Consider the following 23973-nt stretch of genomic DNA (forward strand, 5'->3'; position numbering starts at 1 on the left):
TATTTATGTTTTATGTGAAAATACAAAAGTGTCATTGAAATAAAACTGAGTGTTGTCCAGTTTCCTTTAGAAAAACTTAAATAAGCCCTTGTATGCAATGCTTCTGATTTCCCAATTGTGATCTGCCTAATTAATAATGAGTCTGAACAATAATTGCTGTGGTGGCACTAAAATATTTGGTTCAAGTGTATGATATATCGGTATAAGATAATGTCCCCATTTGAATCTCATTTGCCTGATGCAATCCATTCCTTGAGGAAAGTGATTTCCTGTTGCCATTTCAGTCAGTGTTGTGTCTGTTACTTATACTTTATTTTTCCATAGATTTAAATCGAGTGATGCTTACAAAAAAACCTGGGGCAATAATCAAGATGGAGTTGTAGCCAGTCAGCCTGCCCGTGTTGTAGATGAACGTGAGCAGATGGCCATCAGTGGTGGTTTTGTCCGCAAGTGAGTAACTGCTACTTTCACACACTCATTGTTACAATTTCATTAAAAAAAATTAAATTATTTTTATCAAATTGCAAAATGTCATGCCTGAGCAATAAAGCACAACAGGATGCATGTTTTCAGAGCTGCAGCCAGGCAATTTTATTTCCCAGGCCAGCCAGTCAGTGGTGTAGCTAGGACTGAATGGGCTCCAGGTGGAAAAATTGAGATGGGCCTCCTCTAACACCATCATTCCCAGGGTAATGGGGACCCTGGGGAGAGGGGCACATTTCCCAAAACTGATATATTACATTTTTGTTAAAAATACATTTTTCCTACCTTTATTGTGTGAACATTGCTTTGGTCCTAGTGCTTCTTTTCTCATCTCTCTCCAGGGCTTCCCACATAGGCGTAGTTTGACTGTTTCATTTGGGGGGGGCAAAGGATGGGGCGGAGCATATTAGCATATTCATTTGCATATATACATATGCAAATGAATATGCTAATATGGAGGAAGGAAGGAAGGGAAAAAAAGCTGGCTTTTTTTGGGAATATATCACAAAAAACGTTCTTCCTTTAAAATATTTAATTTCTTTTATTACAATACATATATCACATAAAACCACTTATGCTGTGTAAGTTCCGGAACTTGCCCAGTCACACCCTTCACTTCACCACCCATTCACATAAACCTTGTGTGGGCACATTTCTATATATCCATAATCTGTGTACATGCTCCCCAATTGTTGTTTCCTCAATTTCAAATCTTCCACTTGTGTCTTAGATATCGTCCTTAAAGGTTCAAATTATAGTCCTTTTAAATCATAAAAATCTTCTAAATCACATCAAGCAGGAGCACAGTGTTCACAACAAAGTCTCTCCAGCACTCTTCTTGGAGTAGTGTTAGTTCAGCAGAGTGAATCAGTGCAGTGTGTCAAGGGCTTCCTGGAATTTACATACTGTTTCCAGACTTTAAGCACCTTCTAACTCTTCACACCTTCTCTCTTTTGTTCCTCGATGCGAGACCGCATTTCGAACACTCCTTCTTCAGGAGGAACATTTCCCTTAGGAATCATGAGTCCAGCACAGGACCCTCTGTGAGCGTCTCAGCAACTTAAATTTTTTGGGAATAACCATAATGAATATGTATGAGATATCAAGCCAGCTCTTTCTCCCTTCCTTCTTTCCTTCTTCCACTCCAGTAGTATTTCCCCACCCCTTTTCCCATACCATGCCAGTGTTGACCTTAGAAATGCATAAGCTCTATATGTAGATCCTTCAAGAGGTAGTGTGTCATGATTTAGGCTCTACACCCTTTCTGATGTTTTGGTGCCACCTCAGTAAAGCCAACACACAATCTCTCCACTGCAACACACTATACACAAACTTGTGCAAAAACACACTCATAACCTTACTAAACCATAACAGCACTAATTCCAAGGACAGGACGAGCTGCAACCTTATGCGTGAAAAGGCAGAACTGTAATTACACCAGGCTCTAAAACACCAATACACTACCTCGTCAAAAACACATGACACAACAGACATGACACAAGGAACTAGAAAGCAAAAAATATGAAGGCAAAATACTGAACTGGAAAGTTAACTCGATGTCAGACTCAGCATGCAGCAATACCAGAAAAATTGAAACTTACATGCAAAATTTCACAGAAAGCTGATGTATTCCAATTAATAAATTCTGAATAAAATACTTTTTTCTATCTTTGTTGTCTGATCATTTAGTTTTTCTATTCGCTTTGGTCCCAGTGTCTTCTGTTTTATGCAGTGTCTTCTTTCCATTTGATATTCCATTTAATAGATTCAAAATAAAATACTTTTTTGTACCTTTGTTGTCTGGACATTTTACTGTTCAATCATGCTGGTTCCAGTTTCCTCTTTTCCTGTCTTTCTGCTAATTCTCCTTCAACTGCTTGCTGTCCATTTGTCTTTTCTCTTCTCTCCTGTCTTATTCCATTCCTTCACTACACCTACCTTTGACACATTATTTCTTTTTTAGCTGTTTCCTCTGTTTTTTTTTCTTTGCTGCCTCTCTGTTCACTTAAATTTCACCCTCGTCCTCATCCTTCTCCTTTTTAGTTTTCAGCTATCAAATTCCATTTCCTTCTCTCACCCACTAGCTGCCCCATTCCTCTTCTCAGTCCTTCCTCCAACCTTCCATTTCCATTACCACATTTCTGCCCCCCCCCCCATCACTATCATCCTCTCATTTGTTTCCTTCCCACCTCCCCTTTGGCCTCTCCCAAATAGTTCCACCATTTGCAGCATCTTCCTCCCTCCAACCTTCTAGCCCAGCACGCCTGCTCCCTTTCTCCCCTTGTAGCCTAATATCTCCCTGTCCCTTCCACACACACATCCACACCCCAGTATCTTCCAGCCCCCCCCCCCTCCCTGTGGTCCAGCATTTCTTCCTCTCTCTCTCCCCTCCCTCCAATTGTCCAGCATTTCTCCCTCACTCCCTTCTGTCCCTGGATCCACAATCTCCCTCTTTTTCTCTTTCCCCTCTAATGTATATCTATCCCTCCCTCTCATCCATCCCCATGTACAACCTCTCTTCCCTCCTTCTTCTCTCCCAATGCCCACATCACTCTCAGTATCTCCCTTCCTTGCACCCTGGGCCCAACATCTATCTCTTTCGTTCTCTTCCTTCCCCTTTTAGCATCTCTCCCATCCCCATACAGCATCTCTCTCTGTCTCCCTCCCTCCCACTTCCATGTTCCAACATTTCCCCTTTTCTCTTGCTGTCCCTCCCTCCTCCTCCACATCCAGTATTATTTCTCCCTCTCTCTCCCCCATGCATCTCCCCCCACCAACATTCCCCACCTCTCTCGCTCACCTCTACCTAGCATTACCCCATCACCTCAACAGTGCTCCTGTGACTGTCTCTCCCTGCCACCAGCCAGCATGCTGCCTCGCTCTTCCTCGCCGGCGCTGCCTCAGTCCCTGACTCCCTGCAGCATTTTTGTCCGTCGCCGTCAGCGCTGCCATTCATTCTCACAGGCAGCCTCGTTCCCGCTCCCCTTTGCCGCTTCCACTCCTCCGACCGGCTCTCTCTGATGCACGTCCTGTTAAACAGGACGTGCATCAGAGAGAGCCGGAGGACGCGGCAAAGGGGAGCGGGAACGAGGCTGCCTGTGAGAATGAATGGCAGCGCTGACGGCGCCGGACAAAAATGCTGCAGGGAGTCAGGGACTGAGGCAGCGCCAGCGAGGAAGACACAATTAAGCCCCGCCAGTTCGCCGGTGCGACTCGTTTGGGGGGGCAATGCCCCCCCTCGCCCCCCCCAATCTACGTCCATGGCTTCCCATCCTTTTGGCATTTCTTCTCTTTGCCCACCATCCCTATTCATCTGTTTCAGCAATTCCCCTCTCTGTCCCTGTCCTTATCCTTCCCCGATGTTCAGCATCTGTCCTATGTGTCCCTGACTTATTCTGTCCAGCATACGCCTCTGTGGCCCTGTCCCTCCCTCTTGTATCCATTATTGCACTCTGCATCCCTGTTCCTATGCTTTATTCATTGCAAGCATCTTTTGTGTCCCTGTCTCTCCATATGTTCACATTCTCTCCCCTTTGTTTTGGACGCACACAGGTCCATTTTTCAGTGTGCCTGGATAAAAGGCACCCCTTGACTTAGCGGTAAGGTCTCAAGCATTAACCGGGTGGTAATCGTCAGAGCGTGTGAACTGCCGATTACTGTCAGGTAAGCGCCATGTGGTAGAAAATATTTTCTACCGCATTTTGGACGTGCATCAAAAATAAAATTACCGCCCGAGGCACGCGAAAGCCAGGCAGAAGTTCCAATTTGCCGCACGTTGGACGCATGTATGCACCTACACACCTTAGTAAAAGGGCCCGTAGAGTCTTTGTCACCACAGAAAAATATCAATCCACTAATGGTGCAGTTTTCGGTTTTCTGAAGCTACTCTCCACCTTCCATATGCCCTTATTGAAACCTAACATGCTTGATCCTTTTGACAAATAAGGGACTCTCAAAGATCCCATTCTACTCAATAAGCAGCAGGAATTTGAAGTGGAAAAGACTTTGGCTTTCAGAGTATTCTGCCAGAAAGTACATCAGTATCTAGTGCATCAGAAGGGCTTTGGTCCAGAGTTGAGCTTATGGGTCAGTTTGGCTGGCCGTTTTGCTTCTGCCCACTCAAAGAAAATTTGGGCCACAACATCTATTAGGTTTTCCAGAGGCTACCACTAATAGATTTGATGGTGGTAGTGGGTTGGGAGGGGGGAGGAGTGAGTGAGTAATGTGACATTTTACTATTGTCCTGCAGTTCCCTGAAATGAACCTCTGACTTTTGATGAGCAGATGTCAGAGGCTCCACAAGGGTGGCTATCTACTTTGATCCACTCCATGCCTGCTACTTCCACTCAGAGGTCATCTTCCTGATGGATTTATATGTAAACTCAGTCTTTGTTGAGCCTCCTTGCCAGGGCTTGGTCTGTACTGCCTAAGTCCTGCCTCATGTTTGACTTAGCATTGACTCACCTGGTGATGCTGATGCGGAGTGCTGCAGATTCATGAATCTGTACATTTGATATTTGATGTTTTTGTCCGTACAGCATCCTTCTGTTGTATTGGCTTTATTATATTTGCCAATAGAAATCAAACAAAATAAAACATGGAAAAGAAAATAAGATGATTCCTTTTTTATTGGACATAACTTAATACATTCCAATAAAAAAGGTATCATCTTATTTTCTTTTCCATGTTTTATTTTGTTTGATTTCTATTGATAACCTTAAGAGTGGACTAACACGGCTACCACACTCCTTATATTTGCCACAATTCTGGATGATGTCAGACTCCTGATGCAGGCCATACAGCTGAAGTATGACCTGTATTGTGTGAAGAGGTTTTTTAGAAGTCAATAAAACCAGCTGTGCATTATCGGAGGCTGTGGTGTTTTCACTGGTCATCTCCACTGTGTCCTGTTGTGTACTTTGGAAGAAAGACAAGAAAGGGAAGATATGATAGAGACATTTAAATACCTATGTGGCATAAATGCACAGGAGGCAAGTTTCTTTTAATTGAAAGGAAGCTCTAGGATGAGGGGGCATAAAATGAAGGTGAACGAGGACAGACTCAGAAGTAATGAAAGGAAAAACTTCACAGAAAGGGTGGTGAATTCATTTAACGGCCTCCCAGTGGAAGCAGTGGAAATGAAAATTGTATCTATACCAAATGTCTAAACTAAATACATAATTAGAAAATTATCAAAAAAATTGGCATTCTTAAATGAAGGGTAGGGATTTCTATTTTTTAAGGATTTCTATTTTGAGTAGCTGTTGCTGTTATTTTTTTTTTTTTAATTTTGATGTTCTCTTTTATTATTTAATTCAGTTATCATTAACAAAAGTTAAGACATTTTTTGGAAGGGCCTGTTATGTTCCTTCTATCCCTTGGAGTTTCCAGCTCAGTCAGAGCTGGTCCACCAGAACTATAATAAGCATTTAGTCAGAACTCTACAGTGCTGTTTCCTTATGTTTAATGGTTTCCCATCTCTTTTTTTTTTTTTAATGTATTTATTTATTTATTTATTGTTTACCATTTATATTCCACTTTAACCAAAGTGGGTTACAATTAAACATACATAATTAAAATTGTACACTCAAAAATAACAGTAAATCACACTTTCTGTAAAATTATTACCATCAAAAGACAATCTTATCCCAATACAGTGTGTAGTATATTGTAAACCACTGATGCCTTTGCTGAAAGGCAGTATATCAAGTCTCCCTAAACACTAACCCCCCCCCCCCCCCCCATTCCCGGTTTTCTAAGCCGCGGTAACAGCTGCCATGCGCTAATGCCAACACAGCCCATTCACTGTGTGGCTTAGTAAACAAGGGGGTAAATATTAAATATTATTTGGCACATCCAAGACAGTCCTCAACCTAGTTCCCTCCACACACCTGCACCTTGAGCCTTATTACTAGTTAATGTCATTGTGAAATGGCTGTGACTCTCTCTTCCCCTGGCAGTGGTGTACAGCAATTCCACATTATCCCAAGCTCTTGGACAGTTGAAGGAGCAGAAGTCAGGCTCAGGAATCAAACTAAGATTTCCTGCATGGCACTGAACCATTGAATCAGCTCTATTCATTACAGAACGTTATGGATATCAGTCAATCGTATGTCTGTAGGCCCTCTTATTTCTGTGCTGGTACATATACAAGAGACAAGATGAATAAGAATTTCCTCCTTGACTGGATTGGTTACACTCATTCACTGTTTATATTGAGTTATGGGATTATCTAGAAAACTATCAGGCTTATTTTCGAAAGAGAAGGACGCCCATCTTTCGACACAAATCGCAAGATGGGCGTCCTTCTCCAAGGGTCACCCAAATCAGCATAATCGAAAGCCAATTTTGGGCATCCCCAACTGCTTTCCATTGTGGGGATGACTAAAGTTACCAGGGGCATGTCAGAAGCGTAGAAAAGGCGGGTCTTGGGCATGCCTAACACATGGGCGTCCTCGACCTATAATCGAAAAAAAGGGCGTCCTTGATGAGCACTTGGACGACTTTACTTGGTCCTTGTTTTCTAAGATGGGAGTCCTTAATTTCCATTATTGCCGAAAATCAGAAATGGCCAAGTCTAAGGACGACCATCTCTAGGGGTGACCTAAATTTCAAGATTTGGGCGTCCCCGACCGTATTATTGAAACGAAAGATGGACGCCTAGCTTTTTTTGATAATACGGGTTTCCCCGCCCCTTCGCCTGGACGTCCTGCGAGGACGTCCTCAGGAAAACTTGGGCGCCCTTTTCGATTATGCCCCTCTATAGCTTTCATTTTTCACAATCTGAAACCCAACTTGTATGCAGAGGTCACACACTGAACTCAAAGTACTTTTCTCTTGTTCCTAGAGTAACAAATGATGCCCGAGAAAATGAAATGGATGAAAATCTTGAACAAGTCAGCAGTATCATTGGAAATCTGCGCCACATGGCTGTTGATATGGGCAATGAGATTGACACACAAAACCGCCAGATTGACAGGATCCAGCTTATGGTAAGAGCTATGGGGGAAAAGATAGGTATTAATAGTACAAATAGCCCTTCACTAACTTCTTTAACTATTTAACGAACTGTGGAGATCGCAGAGTTCTGCCTTCTAGAACAAATTGTGAACAATTTGAATGTAAATATGCAAGTATTAAAATAGGCTAAATTAGAATGTCTTTCATGATTTAAAATTATTTGTTTTGACACTTACATTGCATCTTAAACCAGGGTGCAGGTTAAAAAGTCCCTGTCCCAAAAAACTTACAATGTAAGTCATCAATATTTAGCTGATGGTGGTCAGTATTTTTTTAACACTGACTGTCACCAGCTAAAGTAGGTCCTGATACTTGATATCAGGCCGTCTGGGCACCTGCATTGAATATCAGCAGCTCATCAGAACCCTGCAGGCCGCTAGACCATATGTAAGTCCCGCCTGATATTCAGCCGGGGTCTGCATATTACAATTATGTGGTATATGGCTGAATATCGGTCCTCAGCCCCTCCCATCCTGCAGAAAATCCTGTCCTTCCAATCCCCCCCCCCTTAGCAAGGATAGACCTCCCCCTCCCCAGGCCTACCTAAGATCCCTGGTGGTCCAGTGAGGGCCATGGAGTAGGAGCAGTGTGTTTTTTTCTAGCAAGACAAGTGCTGGTACTCAAATGCTAGGCCACCCTTCAGGGGTGAGGTAATCACTGAGGAACTCATTCCACAATAGCCAGGACCGCGGCAACCAGTCACAAAATATATGACAAGGCAGAATTGGTGTGTAGAGCCTGAGCTCTTTCATTAAAACTTGGGGTTCATGGGTCTATTTTAGAAGATAATGGAAAAAGTGCCGGTACTCAGTACCCCCAAGTACCCCCTCAAAAAAAGCCCTGAGTAGGAGTGAACTCCACTTGCTCCTGCCCTTAACCAGTGCCTCAAAAAATGGCTGTGGTGACCTCTTGTGGCAGCCTCGCTGTACTTTGTAGTACTGCGAGGCTGCTGCATAAGGTCACGGCAGCCATTTTGCTGAGAAAGTCACTAGGGGTAGGAGCGAGGTGGGTTTGCTCCTGCTCCCCATTACCTCCGCTTGACAACTAGGGATCTTAGGTAGGCCTGGGGGGGGGGGGGGAGTCTATCTTTGTCAGGGGGGTTCGAAAGAGGGAGCTGTTCCAGGGAGATGGAAGGGTAAGCAGCCTCAAGCCTTCCCTGCTGCTATCTGGAGGTTAACCAGGCACCGGCCAATATTCTGACCTGTTCCTGTTTAACCTCACCGCATAAAATTAGGACAGCCTTTTTCTGTCTAAACTTTATATGGTTACCTAGCTGCTTAGTGGACTGAACATCACTGCTAACTGGTTAGATTGCCACTTTGCTCTAACTCCACCCCGGCCTGCCCCTAACTTTGCAGGTTAGGGGATAGCCGGTTAGCAGGAATATTCAGCGCCAATGTCCAATCAAGTGCTGCTGAATATTCCCACTTAGCCTTGGACAAGCAATTTAAACAGCCAGAAGCCTAAGAAGGCAGTGACGGTCCCTTTACATAAGGTGCTCAAGGAAGTCCTTGTGCAAAACTGGTCGTTCCCTCTATCTGGTTCCGTGATACCGAAGAAGACTGATTCCCAGTATCGGATCCATGGTGAACCTGGGTTGATGAGGTCTCAGTTACCCCACAATTCCATGGTGGTGGAATCTGCCCTCAAAAGAGCCAAGAGTACTAGGGACTATGCTTCGGCGCCCCCAGGCAGAGAAGCTATGACCTTGGATTCTTTTGGGAGGAAGACGTATCAGGCCGCCATGCTCGCTGCCCATATCCAATCTTACCAGCTCTTCACAAGCATTCACTTGCGGAACTCAGTAAGGCAGCTGTCTACCTTGGTCGATGCCCTCCCTCCGGAGCAGGCCAAGCCTTTTCGCCAGGTGGTCAGGCAGCAGAAGGCATGTCATAAATTCCTGGCCAGGGGCACTTACGATACTTCTGATGTGACATCCAGAGTCACTGCTAAGGGTATAGCGATGCGCAGACTCTCATGGCTGTCTCTGACCTGGATCATTCGGTCCAACAGAGGATGGCAGATGTACCTTGCCGGGGGGGGGGGGGGGGGATAACCTTTTCAGAGAGAAGGTGGAAGATCTTGTTGATCAAATCATGAAGCACAATGATGCTATGGCTGCTCTCTCCTGCTGGGTGCCTTCTGCTACAGCCTCCTCAACTAGGAGTTTTTTTTTTTTTTGGGGGGGGGGCGCATAGTGCTCCCTATTCCTATGTTAGGCATAGGTACACTCTGGTGTCTCACCAGCCTAGTCAGGCTCAGCCCCAGTGCGTTCGTTCTCATCAACAGCACGCGCCTAAGGCCCCTGCTGCTCCCCAGCAAAAACAAGGGATGGGCTTTTGACTGGCTCCAGTTAAGCATAGCTGCAGTAAAAGTATCCGTGCTGGACGACTTGCCGGTTGGAAGGAGGTTAATCTTTTTCACCAAAGGTGGCCTCTCATAACCTCCGACTGGGGGTACTTCAAATAGTCTGGTTAGGAAACACTCTCAATCTGGAATCCAAACCTCCAAATTGTCCACCGGGAGTTCATTCATACAGCTCAAGCAGGTACTTGCAAAGGAACTCTCCGCCTTTTAAAGGCCCATGTGGTCGAACCCATTCCACCAGGGGATGAAGGGCTTGGATTCTATTCCAGGTACTTCCTTGTGCAAAAGAAAACAGGGGGGGGGGGGATGTGTCCCATCCTACACCTGAGGTCCCTGTACACCTGAGGTCCCTGAACAAATTCCTACTTCGAGAAATGTTCAGGATGGTTTCCCTAGGCACCCTTCTTTCCATGATTCAAGAAAACAATTGGCTATGCTCTCTGGACTTAAAGGATGCTTACTCAAACATCTCGATACTTCCAGCTCACAGGAAGTACCTTCAATTTCGGCTGGGAACACAGCACTTTCAGTACCGTGTACTGCCCTTTGGCCTGACGTCTGCGCCCAGAGTGTTTACAAAGTGTGTGGCAGTAGTCGCAGCATCGCTACACAGACTGAGAGTACATGTGTTTCATTATCTTGACGATTGGCTGGTAAAGAGCACCTCAGAGGACGGTGCTCAGGAGTCCATGCGGATGACTATTCAGGTGCTAGAGCTACTAGGGTTCGTGATAAATTACACCAAGTCTCATCTCTCTCCTGTTCAGAAATTGGAGTTCATTGGAGCACTACTGGACACGAAGACAGCTCGGGCTTATGTCCCTGAGACCTGGGCACACAACCTCCTGTCCCTGGTGTCCACAGGTCGAGCATCTCAGCAGGTCACAGCTTGGCAGATGTTGAGACTTTTGGGGCATATGGCCTCCACAGTTCATGTAACACCCATGGCATGTCTACATATGTGATCAGCTCAATGGACCCTAGCTTCCCAGTGGTATCAAACTGCAGGGAATCTGGAGGATGTGATCAAACTGTCCACTGACTTTCGGAATTCACTTCAGTGGTGGACAATCCAATCCAATTTGACCGTGGGACGATCATTCCAAATTCCTCAGCCACAAAAAGTGCTGATGACGGATGCATCCTGGGGTGGGGAGCTCATGTAGATGGGATTCACACTCAGGGAGTCTGGTCCTGCCAGGAAACAGGTCTTCAGATCACCCTCCTGGAACTACGAGCGATCTGGAATGCTTTAAAGGCTTTCAGGGATCGGCTATCCAATCAAATCATTTTGATTCAAACAGACAATCAGATTGCAATATACTACACCAACAAGCAGGGGGGGCACTGGATCTCTCCCTCTGTGTCAGGAAGCCGTCCAGATGTGGGTTTGGGCACACCGTCAGGGCATGTTTCTCCAGGCCACTTATCTGGCAGGTGTAAACAACAGTCTGTCCGACATGCTGAGCATGGTAATGCAACCTCACAAGTGGTCACTGAGTAGCCCACAAGATCTTCCGAGCATATGGTACCCCCTCGGTGGATCTTTTTGCCACTCAAATCAATCACAAGGTCCCTCAGTTCTGTTCCAGGCTTCAGGCCCATGACAGACTAGTGTCAGATGCCTTTCTCCTACATTGGGGAACAGGCCTTCTGTATGCGTATCCTCCCATACCTCTAGTGGGGAAGACTGTTGAAACTCAAGCAAGACCACAGAACCATGATCCTGATTGCGCCATACTGGCCGCGTCAGATTTGGTTCCCTCTACTTCTGGAGTTGTCCTCCGAGAAACCGTAGAGATAGGAGTGCTTTCCAATTCAGGAGTAGCCTAGTGGTTAGGGTGGGGGACTTTGGTCCTGAGGAACTGAGTTCAATTCCCAGCACAGGCAGCTCCTTGTGACTCTGGGCAAGTCACTTAACCCTCCATTGCCTGCCACATTGAGCCTGCCATGAGTGGGAAAGTGTGGGGTACAAATGTAACTAAAAATTAAAAAAAAACCCCTCATCACTCAGAACAAGGGGTCACTTCTACATGAAGCTTTCCATAGAAGCAAAAGCTCATAGTAAAATATTTTTAGGTACATTAAAAGCAGAAAGTATATGCAAGAATTAGTTAGATCTTTAGATCATCAAGAAGAAAAAGGGGCACTCAGAGAACACAAGGTCATTGTGAAAAGACTAAATTAATTCTTTGCTTTGGTCTTTACTGAGGAGAATGTAAAGGACATGCCAGAAATGGTGTTTAAAAGTGACGACAAGAAGGAACAACCAAATCTCTGTGAACCTGGAAAACATAATAGGCCAAATCAACAAGCTACTGAGAAGTAAATCACCTGGACTGGATGGCATACAACCCAGTATACTGAAAATGCAGACCTACTATTAGTAATCTGTAACCTAGCATTAAAATCATTAACAGTACCTGAAGATTGGAAAATACACAACGTAATGCCAATTAAAAAAAAATATTCCAGGGTGATCCACGAAACTACATTACTGGTGAGCCTGAACTCAGTGCAGGCCATATGGTAGATAAACATAATTGCTGAACACATGGATGGACATAACTTAATGGGACAGAGTCAATATCGATTTATCCAAGGGAAGTCTTGCATTACCTATCTGATTCATTTTTGAAAGCATAAATAAATGTGGATAAAGATGAGATAGTTGATGTAGTGTATCTAGATTTTCAGAAAGCTTTCAACCAAAGTTCCCCATGAGAGGTTCCTGAGAAAGTTAAAAGCAATGGGATTGTAGGCAATGTTCTTTCTCGGAATTGGTTAAAAGACAGAAAAAAGGGAATAGGCTTAAATTGACAAAGAAAGGTCAACAGTGGAGTATCACAAGGATAATCTCATATTTATAAATAATCTGTAGATATGAATGATGAGAGAAGTGATTAAATTTGCAGATGAAACAAAATTATTCAAAACTATTAAATCACAATGGGCTGTGAGAAGTTGCAGGAAGAACTTGAGAGGCTGGAAGACTGAGCATCCAAATGGCAGGTGAAATTTAGTGTAGACAAGTGCAAAGTGATGAACATTGGGAAGAGTAACCCATATTTTAACTACATAATGCTAGGTTTTATATTAGAAGTCACTACCCATGAAAAAGGTCTATGTGTTATTATGAATGATATATTGAAATCTGCTCAGTGTAAAGCAGAGGCCAAAAAAGCAAACAGAATGTTAACGAATACAGAATAAAACAAAGAATGACTGCATCTTGAGTACTGTGTGCAATTCTAATCACTACATCTCAGAAAAGATGTATCAGAACTATTAAATGCCCAAAGAAAGAAGACCAAAGTGACTAGGAGGATGGAACAATTGTTGTATGAAGAAAGACTAAAGAAGTTAGAGCTCTTTAGCTTGAAGAATTGATGGCTGAGGGGAGATATTATAGAGATTTACAAAATCCTGAGTGGACTGGATTGGGTAAAAAGTACAAAGACTAGGGGAAAGTCCATGATGTTACATAGTAATATATTTAAAACAGGAGAAAATAGTTTTTCATTCAACACACAGCTAAACTCTGGAACTCATTGCCAATGTCACATTTCAGGGTGAGTGTGCCCTTGGACTGCATTGGAACAGTACTGCCTGCTTGCCCAGGGGACAGACAGACTGTAGCAAGCAGCGGGCAAGTCTCTGCAGAAGGGATTGCTCCAGTAGAGGCATCGAAGGAAGCAGGGAGCTGTACCCAGAACTGGAAGCAGAAGCTGTGCTGGAACTGGAATCAGGACTGGAAGCAGGAGCTGTGCTGGAAGCAGAAGCTGTACTGGAACTGGAACCAGGACTGGAAGCAAGAGTTGTGCTGGAAGCCAAGGCTGTGCTGGTGCTGGATTTAGGACTGGAAGCAGGAGCAGACCAGGAAGCAGGAACCAGGGCTGGAAGCTGAAGCCAGAGCTGGAACCAGGATGACCTTTTGGAAGGCAAAAAGGTAGAGAGAAGAGATTGCAGAAAAAGGCCCAGAGTGATGATGTCAGCGAGAGGCGGGCCCAAGCAGCGTCAAACCAAATCTAGCCTCCCTCAAATGGGCATTCACAGCAGTCGACAGGCCAGAGGAGGGAGCACCGTGGAGGGCAACGGAGTGCATCACTTGGGGCCCTGACGCAGAAAGGGAGTGTGGGGGTGGCCATGACAGTACCCCCTCCCTAAAGGATCCCTCCTACCCACTGTCAGTTTGGGTCTATGGAGAAAGAAGCGATGAAATCTTCTAACCAGCAAGGGAGCATGAACACTGGATGCTGGTTCCCAAGAATTTTCTTCAGGCCCATAGCCCTTCCATGCAATGAGATATTGAAGTCTGCCCAGGGCTTTCCTACTTCATACTCCTCATCAAGATCCACAGATACTGCAGAAGGAACAGGTGGCTTTTTCCTCCTCAGATTCAGTATCACAGGTTTGAGGAGAGATACATGAAATATATTATGCAACCATAATATAGGTGTCAATCTTAATTGATAGGACACTTGGCCCACTTAGCAAGGAATCGGATATGGTCCAATTAAACTGGATGCAAACTTAGTAGAGGGAACTTTTAGTCAGTTAGTCAGTGGATAGCTAAACCAGATTTCCAAGCTGAAACCGAGGAGCAGTATGTCTCTTCTTATCAGCCTGCCTTTTGTAACATTCTATGGCTTGAGTCAACAGTCCTTTTGACTTCTTCCATTGTTCATTTAAAGATATGGTGGCCACTATAGGCAGAGGTATCCTAGGGTGTCATCCAAATACAACCTGGGATGGAGACATTCTGGAGGGCACACTCACATGATTATTATAGCCAAACTCAGCCCAGGGTAATAATTGAGACCAATCATTTTACTGAACAGATACATAGCTATGCAGGAAAGTCTTTAGAATCTGGTGGCCAAGCATGAAGAAGGATGTGGATGATCTTGTAGGTTCTTGTCCTGTCTGTGCTTGCCACATGCCCTCTTACTCTTGCTGAAGTACAGTGCTGAAATACAGACAGTTTAGTACTCAACGGGCAGCCTGCTTAATCATAGGTCAAAGCCTCCATAATACTTTAGCCTTCTTTTAGCTTGTAAATTTTTATTTTTATTTTCAAATATGCATTTAAAACTTCAAAATATTCAAAACCATTTAACTTCAGGCACCAGAAATTCAGGCACTTAGTCTTGCTCCAGCATTCCCAACAGGGACCCATTTCACCCTCTGGTTTTCTCAAGGGAAATATGCTGTCTTCCATGCTCACGTGTCATCTGTAAAACAGGAACCAGTTATAAACCCACTGCAAGCAAGAACAATGCCAGAACTTGGAATGGATCTTATTTGTCATCCGTAAGATAACATTACTTCGATATAACACTCTCAAAATGGCACCCATGATTTAAAAGGACAGCACCATGTCTCTGAGGTGCTTGAGGATAACTGTCTTGCCAGGTGAAACTGGTGTAGATGCTGCAGCAAGACGTTTAGTAGAATCTATGACATGCTGGTGTTATGACTGGGGATGTGAGCCCTTGTGCCCCGAATGAGCACGGCAAAGATGGAGTGCACCGCACTCGGTCAGGCAGCCAGACAACCCCTAGCTTCACCTGCACTTAGCCACTATTCCCCAGGAGTTGAGCCCCTGGGTTCACGCGGCCGGCAGGACTTCCGGAACCGGCGGGGTTGCAGGACCACCGATCAGACAGGTAGCCAACAGACACAGTCCAAGAGCCAGGAAAACAGTAGAGCTGAGAATAGTCCAAACACAGTCCAGGGTCAAAAGGCAGGCAGCAACACAACGCGTGGTCAGGAAACAAGCCAAGGTCGAAACACAGGAAACTCAGGAATCAGGTAAGGAACACGGATGCATACCACAACCTCTGCGCAGCAGAAGCCGAAGCACTGAAGGGCTGGAGGCAGTGCCTTAAGTAGAGGAGGAATTAGGCTAAAGCATGTGCAGCTGAACCAAGATGGCTGCCCCCATCAGCAGAGCTCTAAGGACCAAATATGGGCTTCCTTCCTGTCCTCGTTAGTCCAAGATGGCTTCCTGGGATATGATCTATCCAAGATGGCTGTACCATTGCTCTAAGTCGGATGACAGCTGCCAGACTTAGGAAACCGAAACAGACCTTCCCAAGACTGATCCTCGTCCTAGCCGGGAGGAGCGTCGTACAGGTGAGGGACGTAACAGCTGGAACTCAGAGTTTCTTCAGAATGTGAAAATGAATTAGAGAAAGCGTTGGCCCATAGGTTCTTCTCATCTGAGTGAAAGACAACCCAGAAATCAAAATGAGCAAAGAATAAGGACCATTGAGCCTGCCGGAGATTAAGGCACCAAGCTTCCTGTAAATTAATTAGGTTCTTATGATCAGTGGTCACAGTGAAAGGGTATCTGGCTCCTTCAAGAAGATGATGTCATTCCTCCAAAGCCAACTTGATGGCTAATAATTCCTGGTTGCCTATGGCATAGTTCCTCTCCTCTGAGGAAGATTTCCTGGAGAAGAAGGCGCAAGGTAACATCTTGCCCACATTGCCGGCCTGAGAGAGAATAGACCCAACCCTGATGGAGGAAGCATCTACCTCCACACAGAAAGCCTTTGCAGAATCTGGTGAACAGAGCCGTTACAGAGGAGTAATTCTAGATAAACTGGCAATAATAATTGGCAAACCTAAGAAGCATTGCAGTGTTGTATGCCCTTGGGGGCAAGGCCAATCAAGGATAGCAGATAGCTTGGCAGGATCCATCTTGAGGCCCTGATCCGAAATAATGTAACCTAATAAAGGAAGCTCCTTCTGCTCAAAAGTGTACTTTTCCAGCTTTGTGTAAAGGTGGCTCTCCCGCAGGTATTCCAGGACTAATTTCACTTGTTCACAATGTTGGGCCAATGTCCTGGAGAATATCAGGATATCATCTAGGTAGACTAAATCACAATTCTGTAAGAGGTCTCGGAAGATGTCATTTACAAAATTCTGGAAGACAGCTTGGGCATTGGCCAGATCAAATGGCATAACCAAATATTCAAAGTGACCATCTCTCATATTGAAAGCTGTTTTCCATTTGTCTCCTTCTTTAATATGTATCAAGTTATATGCCCCTCTTTAGTCCAACTTGGTAAGACCCGGGCACCCTAAAGACGGTCAAAGAGCTCAGAGATTAGTAGGAGGGGGTATCTGTTCTTCACTGTAATGGAATTAAGTCCCTGGTAGTCAGTGCATAGGCAAAGGGTGCCATCTGTTTTTCCCCACAAAGAAAAATCCTGCTCCAGTCGGTGAGGCCGAAGGATAAATAAACTCTTTCTGTAAAATTCTCTGCAATATAATCTGACATGACCTAAGTCTCTGGGACAGAGATGGGATAAACTCTTCCTCAAGGTGGCATTTTGCCCAGGAGGAGATCAACAGGGCAATTGTAGTACCAGTGAGGAGGGAGCTTTTCAGCGTGTTTTGGGGAAAATACATCAACATAGGCTGTGTAGGCTGATGGGAGCCTACCAGAGGAAGTTATGTCCATCATGGCTAGAGTAACAGTGGGTTATACCATATCTAAGCAGCATTGATGACAGGTAGCAATCCACACAGCAAGTTCTTGAATGGGAATCTTGAAATGATGCACTAGAGCTTCATGGATAAAGTTCCCATCAGCTCCTGAGTCAACAAAGGCCTCAGTGCTCTTGACAATCCTGACCCAGGTTAAATAATGCCTGGACCAGAAATTGAGTGCAGGAAGTCCTGGAGAGTGGGCCAGGCGCTGTTTCCCTGTCCAGGACTAGGCCTGAAAATTTCTCAAATTTGGGGGGCATTTGAGGGCATAGTGACCCTTCTCTCCATAATATAAACACAGATTCAAGGTTCGGCATCAATGCCTTTCCTGCTCTGAAAGGAGATGATCCACTTGCATAAGTTCTCCAGGATCTGGTGAAGCAGAATCTTTAGAAGAGCGTGAGGTCTGTTGGGAGCTGGGCTCGAACCGAACCATCTGGTGGGCAGTGACATTCTCGGGCTCGCTCCTGGAATTGGATATTGATCCAATTCCAGAGACAAATTAAATCATTCAGAGAAGAGGGGCAATCTCACCCTGCTAGTTCATCTTTGATGGGTTGAAATAATCCATGCCAAAACAGTGCTACCAGACTCTCTTTGTTCCACTCTACTTCAGAGGCCAATGTGCGGAACTGAATGGCATAACTCCCCACTGTCTGAGTCCCCTGCCTGAGACGTAGGAGCTCCGCAGCTGCTGAAGAAGCCTTCCCAAGTTCAGCAAAGATCTGACAGAATTGTTTTAGAAAATCATGGAGAATGTTGAGCACTGGGTCATTCCACTTTCACAGTGGAGAGGCCCATGCAAGTGCTTAGCCCATCAGTAGAGAGATAATGTAAGCCACTTGAGCTCGATCCATCGGAAAGTCTCTAGCCTGGAAGCAGGAGTTGTGCTGGAAGTATAAGCTGTATTGGAACAGAAGCTGTGCTGGAGCTAGAACCAGGACTAGAAGCTGTGCTGGAAGCAGGAACCAGGGCTGGAAAATGAAGCCGAGCTGGAAGCTGGATCCAGGGCTGGAAGTTGAATCTGAGCTGTAAGCTGGAGCCAGAACTGGAACCAGGACAACCTGTTGCAAGGCAAAGAGGCAGAGAGTAGCAACTGCAGAAGGTGACCCAGGATGATGATGCAGCAAGGGGCGGGCCCGAGCAGCATCAACCCATATCCAGCCTCCCTCAAACAAGCACGCACACCAGTCAGCAGGCTGGAGGAGGGAGCAGTATAGAGGGCAGCACAGCATCTCATATGGGGCCCTGAAGGCGGAGGTAAGGGAGTGAGGGTGCAACCATGACAGCCAAGGGATCTAATTAAAGCAGTTAATGCAACTGTGTTTAAAAAAAGGTTGGACAATTTCTTGAATGTGCACTCCATGAACCATAATTAAGGTAGACCTGGTTAAAGTCAATACTTATCCTTAGGTGTAAGCAGAATGGAATCTTGCTACTTTTGGGAGCCTGTCATGTACTTGTGGCCTAGATTGGCAATCTTTAGGACAGGATACTGGACCTGTGGTTATTCGTATGTTCTTATGAGTAGACAAGGACCATTGAACTTCTCAAATAAAGATGTGCCAAGGGAGTTCAATACACCATTGATGCCATATAGCCCATCATCCTCAACATTTGTCCTGCTATTACCCACTGATTCTCTCAAATTTCCTCCACTATGGACACCAAGTTGATAATCCTTTGTTATGGAAGAAAAACAGTTGTCCGAGTCATGCCTACCAGGGCTTTTATGAATTCCATTGTTGAGATGGGCTTAGATGAGGCTTTGAGATGTTTCTAACAAAATTTAGCAACCCCAGCAACCTAATAGTTGTGCATACTGATCTTTCTGCCCCTTCCTGAGATGTGCTCTTGAGGAGCCAATCATTGTATATGCTTTATGGTTTAATAGGAATTTCCTATACTTCATTAACTGACAAGCAAGTCAAGGCAGTGTACCAAACAACAGATCAAAAGTGGAAAAAACACAAATCCATTATTGGAGAGGAAAATATGCTAATCATCCATACCACAACAAGGAAAAATACAGCAGGAGAAGAGCAATGTAAAACAAACCATTCAAGTACAATAAAACTTTCACAAGCACACAATCCAACTAGCAGGCTCTCAGCCAAACTTCCATGGGCAATGACAAGCAAATGAGTTTACAGCTATCCTGAGTTTCCTATACCATAGGCAGACTCAAAAAAATTAGTTTTTAGAGTTGCCTTCAGTTTCCTGTGTCTGGTTTCAACTTGCAAAAGGCAAAGGAAGAGCATTCTAGAAAGAAGAAAAGTTTAATGTCTACTGGTTTCTTGCCTGGTGTGGGCCACATCAGGAACCACCAGATGATATTCACACAACAGATCACAGCATTCCGGTCAGTGTGTATGACATCATAATAGAGGCTAATTAGAGTAGGTTTTCCATGTGCAGAGCCTTGTGAGTCAGGGCAAGGATCTTAAATTGAACTACATACTGAACAGGAAGGCAATGGTAATACATAAGCACCGGTTAACACACTCAAATCTACATACCTGAGAAAGAAGCCTGATTGCTGTGTTCTGTAGGGACTGGAGCCATTTCATATTAGCAAAGGTGATTCCTGCATGGACCACATTACAGAACTGAAGTTGAGAGGTAAGTAGTACCTGTTTTAATGTATGTAAAATTGAATTATCAAAGTAAAAATGAAGAGAGAAAAGTTCCCCCCCCCAAAAAAAAAAAAAAAAAAAATCCTTTCCTGATTACTGAAGATACATGGGCAGTAAAAGATAATTGGTAATCAATGATGACTCCCAAATATTTAAGAGAGTCCACCACAAGGACTGGGGAGCTGAAGAGATTTGGAATTAGCAATGAATAAGAGGGTCTTACTGATATACAGCCGATTAACCGGATGTCCTGTGATCTGGACCAGCATACAACGGAGCACATACAGGTGGGCCAAAGTTGGAACAGGCCCACCCAGTAGCAGCACATCACCCCCATCTCCATTTCCCTCGCTTTTGGCCTAGCATCCGTCCCCCCCCCCCCAATCTACCACATTGTACAGTACTGTACCTTCCCAGCGACTCATCCGCACAGTCCGCTGCAGGAAATGACATCAATGAGAGTGGGGATGCAGCAGAGAAAAGCCTTGTCTTTTCCTTTTTAAAATAGTAATACAGTAATGTATGTACAGCAAATACTGTACTGTTTGCTTTACTTTTAAATACTGTATTACAATGTACTTCCATTTTTAAATAGAAACACAATAGTGTATGTACGACAAATACAGTACTGTACTGTAGTTTGGTATTTTTTTTGCACTTATTGTTGAAAATAAAAACTATTGTTCAACATACAGTGCTCTGATTTTTTTTAAATAGTATGTCCAATCATCTGGATTTATGATTATCCAGACCACTCCCCTGACGAGGATAGTCCGGATAATCGGCGTCTCACTCTAAATCCTGATAAGACCATAGCTTGAACAAGCTATGGTCTTATCAGGATTTAGAGTGAGACGATGAGCACATATCTAGGTTGTCACTGCATCAAGGCAGTGTTGTAGTGGGTTGAGGTCCAATGAATTGGAATCCATGTATGACACTAAAAGGATATTCTCCATGTAACGGGTGGTGTTAAGGGTCAGACCAGTTTTAGGCGTGCGCTGGTTTCAGATTTGCCACATGCCCTTTTCCCATCCCATTAAAAAGCCCTTTTTTGCAGATGTGGCAAAAACTGTTCCGGCGCACACCCAAAACACGTGTCTACACTACCACAGGCCACTTTTTGGCAAGGCTTAGTAAAAGGACCCTTGTATGATTCTAGTTATAGTAAATGATGGCAGATAAAGACCTGAACAGGGAGTATTCTGCAGGAGTCTCAGCTGGAACATTCTAAGGTTCACTTCACACAAACTCCCAGTTACAGAGAATTTAATTTATTTATTTCTCTTTTTAAAAGGAGTTCTCTGTAGAGCAATGTGCTGTTCACTAAGGGCCCTTTTATGAAGCGGTGGTAAACCCAACGCATGCTTACTGCAAGCTATTACAGAACTACTACCAGCCCAATGTGGACACCAGTGGTAGTTTCGGGTCGAGCATGCACCATTTCCAGGGAAAAAATTAGAACCCTGGAAATGGTAAGTACAGCGGTAATCGGCATTGCCGTGTTCTGCCCAGTTACCACCAGGTTACTGCAGGAGCCCTTACCGCCATCTCAGTGGGTGGCGGTAAGTGCTCCCCGCCGCATGGCTACACGGGAAGAGTTATCTTACCTTGTGGCCATTTTTTTTGGGGGGGGGGGGGCTTTTTACCCATTGCAGTAAAAAGGCCCCTGGCGCACAGGAAAAACAGCCCCCACCACTATCACAGGGCCCATTTTCTTGCAGCTTAGTAAAAGTACATAAGTAATGCCTTACTGGGAAAAGACCAAAGGCCCATCAAGCCCAGCATCCTGTCCCCGACAGCGGCCAATCCAGGTCAAGGGCACCTGGCAGCTTCTCAAACGTACAAACATTCTATACATGTTATTCCAGAAATTGTGGATTTTTCCAAGTCCATTTAGTAGCGGTCTATGGACTGTCCTTTAGGAAACCGTCCAAACCCTTTTTAAACTCTGCCAAGCTAACTGCCTTCACCACATTCTCCAGCAACGATTTGCAGAGTTTAATTACGCATTGGGTGAAGAAAAATTTTCTCCTATTTGTTTTAAATGTACTCCCAGCACAAGTTTCTTTTCTCTTTAAAAGAATGGCATTTATTTTAAATTGGAGCACTGCAGAAAGAATTCTTGTTTAAAACATATTTCAGTCTCACTTTCAGTATTCACTTTCCTTTAAACTGTCTTCTTTAAAAAGATTTGCTTGTCTTTTAAAATGCTCACAAAATAAGATTAATCTCACTTGTTTGATACCTGTATGAAAGACCTTCTCAGAGAGGTTTAGCTAAGGACTCTTATTTTTCTAGAATTTATACTTAAACAATTCTTCTCAGTTTAAAAATGAGCTTCTCTCTTTTAATAATAAGCCATAAAGCTCTCACACACTCCAGATTATTGAACTTGTAATTTTAGTTTAAACACTGACAAGTTCCTATAAATAAATTTTCCTTTTTTTCCAAATCAAGAGATATTTATTATTCTGCTGTTTAATTAGAGTTATATCAAATGTTGCTTCAACAGTTACCTTTCACTTTCAAATCTAACTAAAGAAAATATTATTTATTTTTCAAAATTACTTATAACATGCCTGCTCTTTCTTTCAAAGAGATATTTAGCAATTGTCAGTTAAATTCTATAATTTATATCTTTCCAAGACACACACACATTCAGCACCTCCTGCCTCTTCCAGTTTCTTTCAGCTTCTCCCAAGGTTCCACCCAGTGTTGCCAGGTGGAAAATTTTTTTCCCACCCAATCCAGCGTAAAAACAGCCCAAAACCCGCCCAAACTCAAACCCCGCCCCTGACACCCCCACCCCCGCGTCATCACCCCGCCCCCGCCGTCATCAACCCCGCCCCCGTCGTCATCGGCCCCGCCTCCCCCGTCATCGGCCCCGCCTCCCCCGTCATCGGCCCCGCCCAAAACGTCACTAGCCCCGCCCAGAACGTCACTAACCCCGCCCCCTGCGGCCGAAAAAACCGCCGGAAAACCGCCCAAAATTAAAAAAAGAAAACCCAAAAAACCGCAACCCGCCGCGGGCAAAAATTTCCCACGGCGGGTCGCGGAAAACCGCCCAATTGGGCGGTAAAACCGCCCACCTGGCAACACTGGTTCCACCCTGTGGGACTGGGTGTTTGTTGCAAACAGCTCTGAGGCTCAGGATTCTTCAGGGAGTAGTGCAGCCAATCAGCTTGCAGCTTACATTGCTTGTAAACAGAGTCAGAATAGACACTTTTAAAACCAATTAATATTTCTAAACTTCATTTTTGTATTAAACCTCACTCAGATTAGCAACCATTAACCTTGGTTTTATCAAAAATATTTAACTTTGGCAACATTTGGGAATTTTATTTTTGATCTGAACTATTTCTATAAATCGCAAGCTTCTGCAGCCTTTCTGTCACCTAGCAACAACACAGCACACACCAGTGACCTTCCAGCACCTGTACTGGCCATCTTACAGCCTTTTAAATCACAAAATTAGGGAGCAGGTCTCTGTGGCAGTGTCCCTGCACCCAAAAACACATGAAATCACACGAAAAACAAGCTTTGCAGGCATTTTTTGAGTGGAGGAGTGGCCTAGTGGTTAGGGTGGTGGACTTTGGTCCTGGGGAACTGAGGACCTGAGTTCAATTCCCACTTAACCACCACCCTAACCATTAGGCCACTCCTCTCAATGCCTCTCTCTCCTTCTTTGCAGATATTCAACAGACTGCTAAAACCTGTTGTTTCTTTTCTCTATAGTATCACCAAAATGTGTCCTTTCCTTTCTGAGCACACTACCAGAACCCTTATCCACACTCTTATCACCTCTAGCTTAGACTATTGCAACTTGATTCTTACAAGTCTCCCACTAAGCCATCTCTCTCCCCTTCAATCTGTTCAAAATTCTGCTGCACGACTTATATTGCGCCAGTGTCGCTGTGCTCATATTAGCCCTCTCCTCAAGTCAGTTCATTGGCTCCCTATC

At 44.5% G+C, this 23973-nt stretch overlaps 1 protein-coding gene across 3 annotated transcripts in view; it reads left to right on the top strand.

Moving 5' to 3' along the window:
- Positions 1-23973, top strand: part of LOC115464700 (synaptosomal-associated protein 25) — a 161319-nt gene that overhangs the window by 129830 nt on the left and 7516 nt on the right. For all 3 annotated transcript variants that reach the window (XM_030195063.1, XM_030195061.1, XM_030195062.1), the window contains exons 6-7: positions 325-450; positions 7331-7475. In XM_030195063.1, coding sequence (XP_030050923.1) covers positions 325-450; positions 7331-7475 — 271 coding nt within the window. The remainder of the gene's footprint in view (positions 1-324; positions 451-7330; positions 7476-23973) is intronic.

The sequence above is a fragment of the Microcaecilia unicolor genome, chromosome 3 (assembly GCF_901765095.1).
Source record: "Microcaecilia unicolor chromosome 3, aMicUni1.1, whole genome shotgun sequence".
NCBI classification, from domain to species: Eukaryota; Metazoa; Chordata; class Amphibia; order Gymnophiona; family Siphonopidae; genus Microcaecilia; species Microcaecilia unicolor.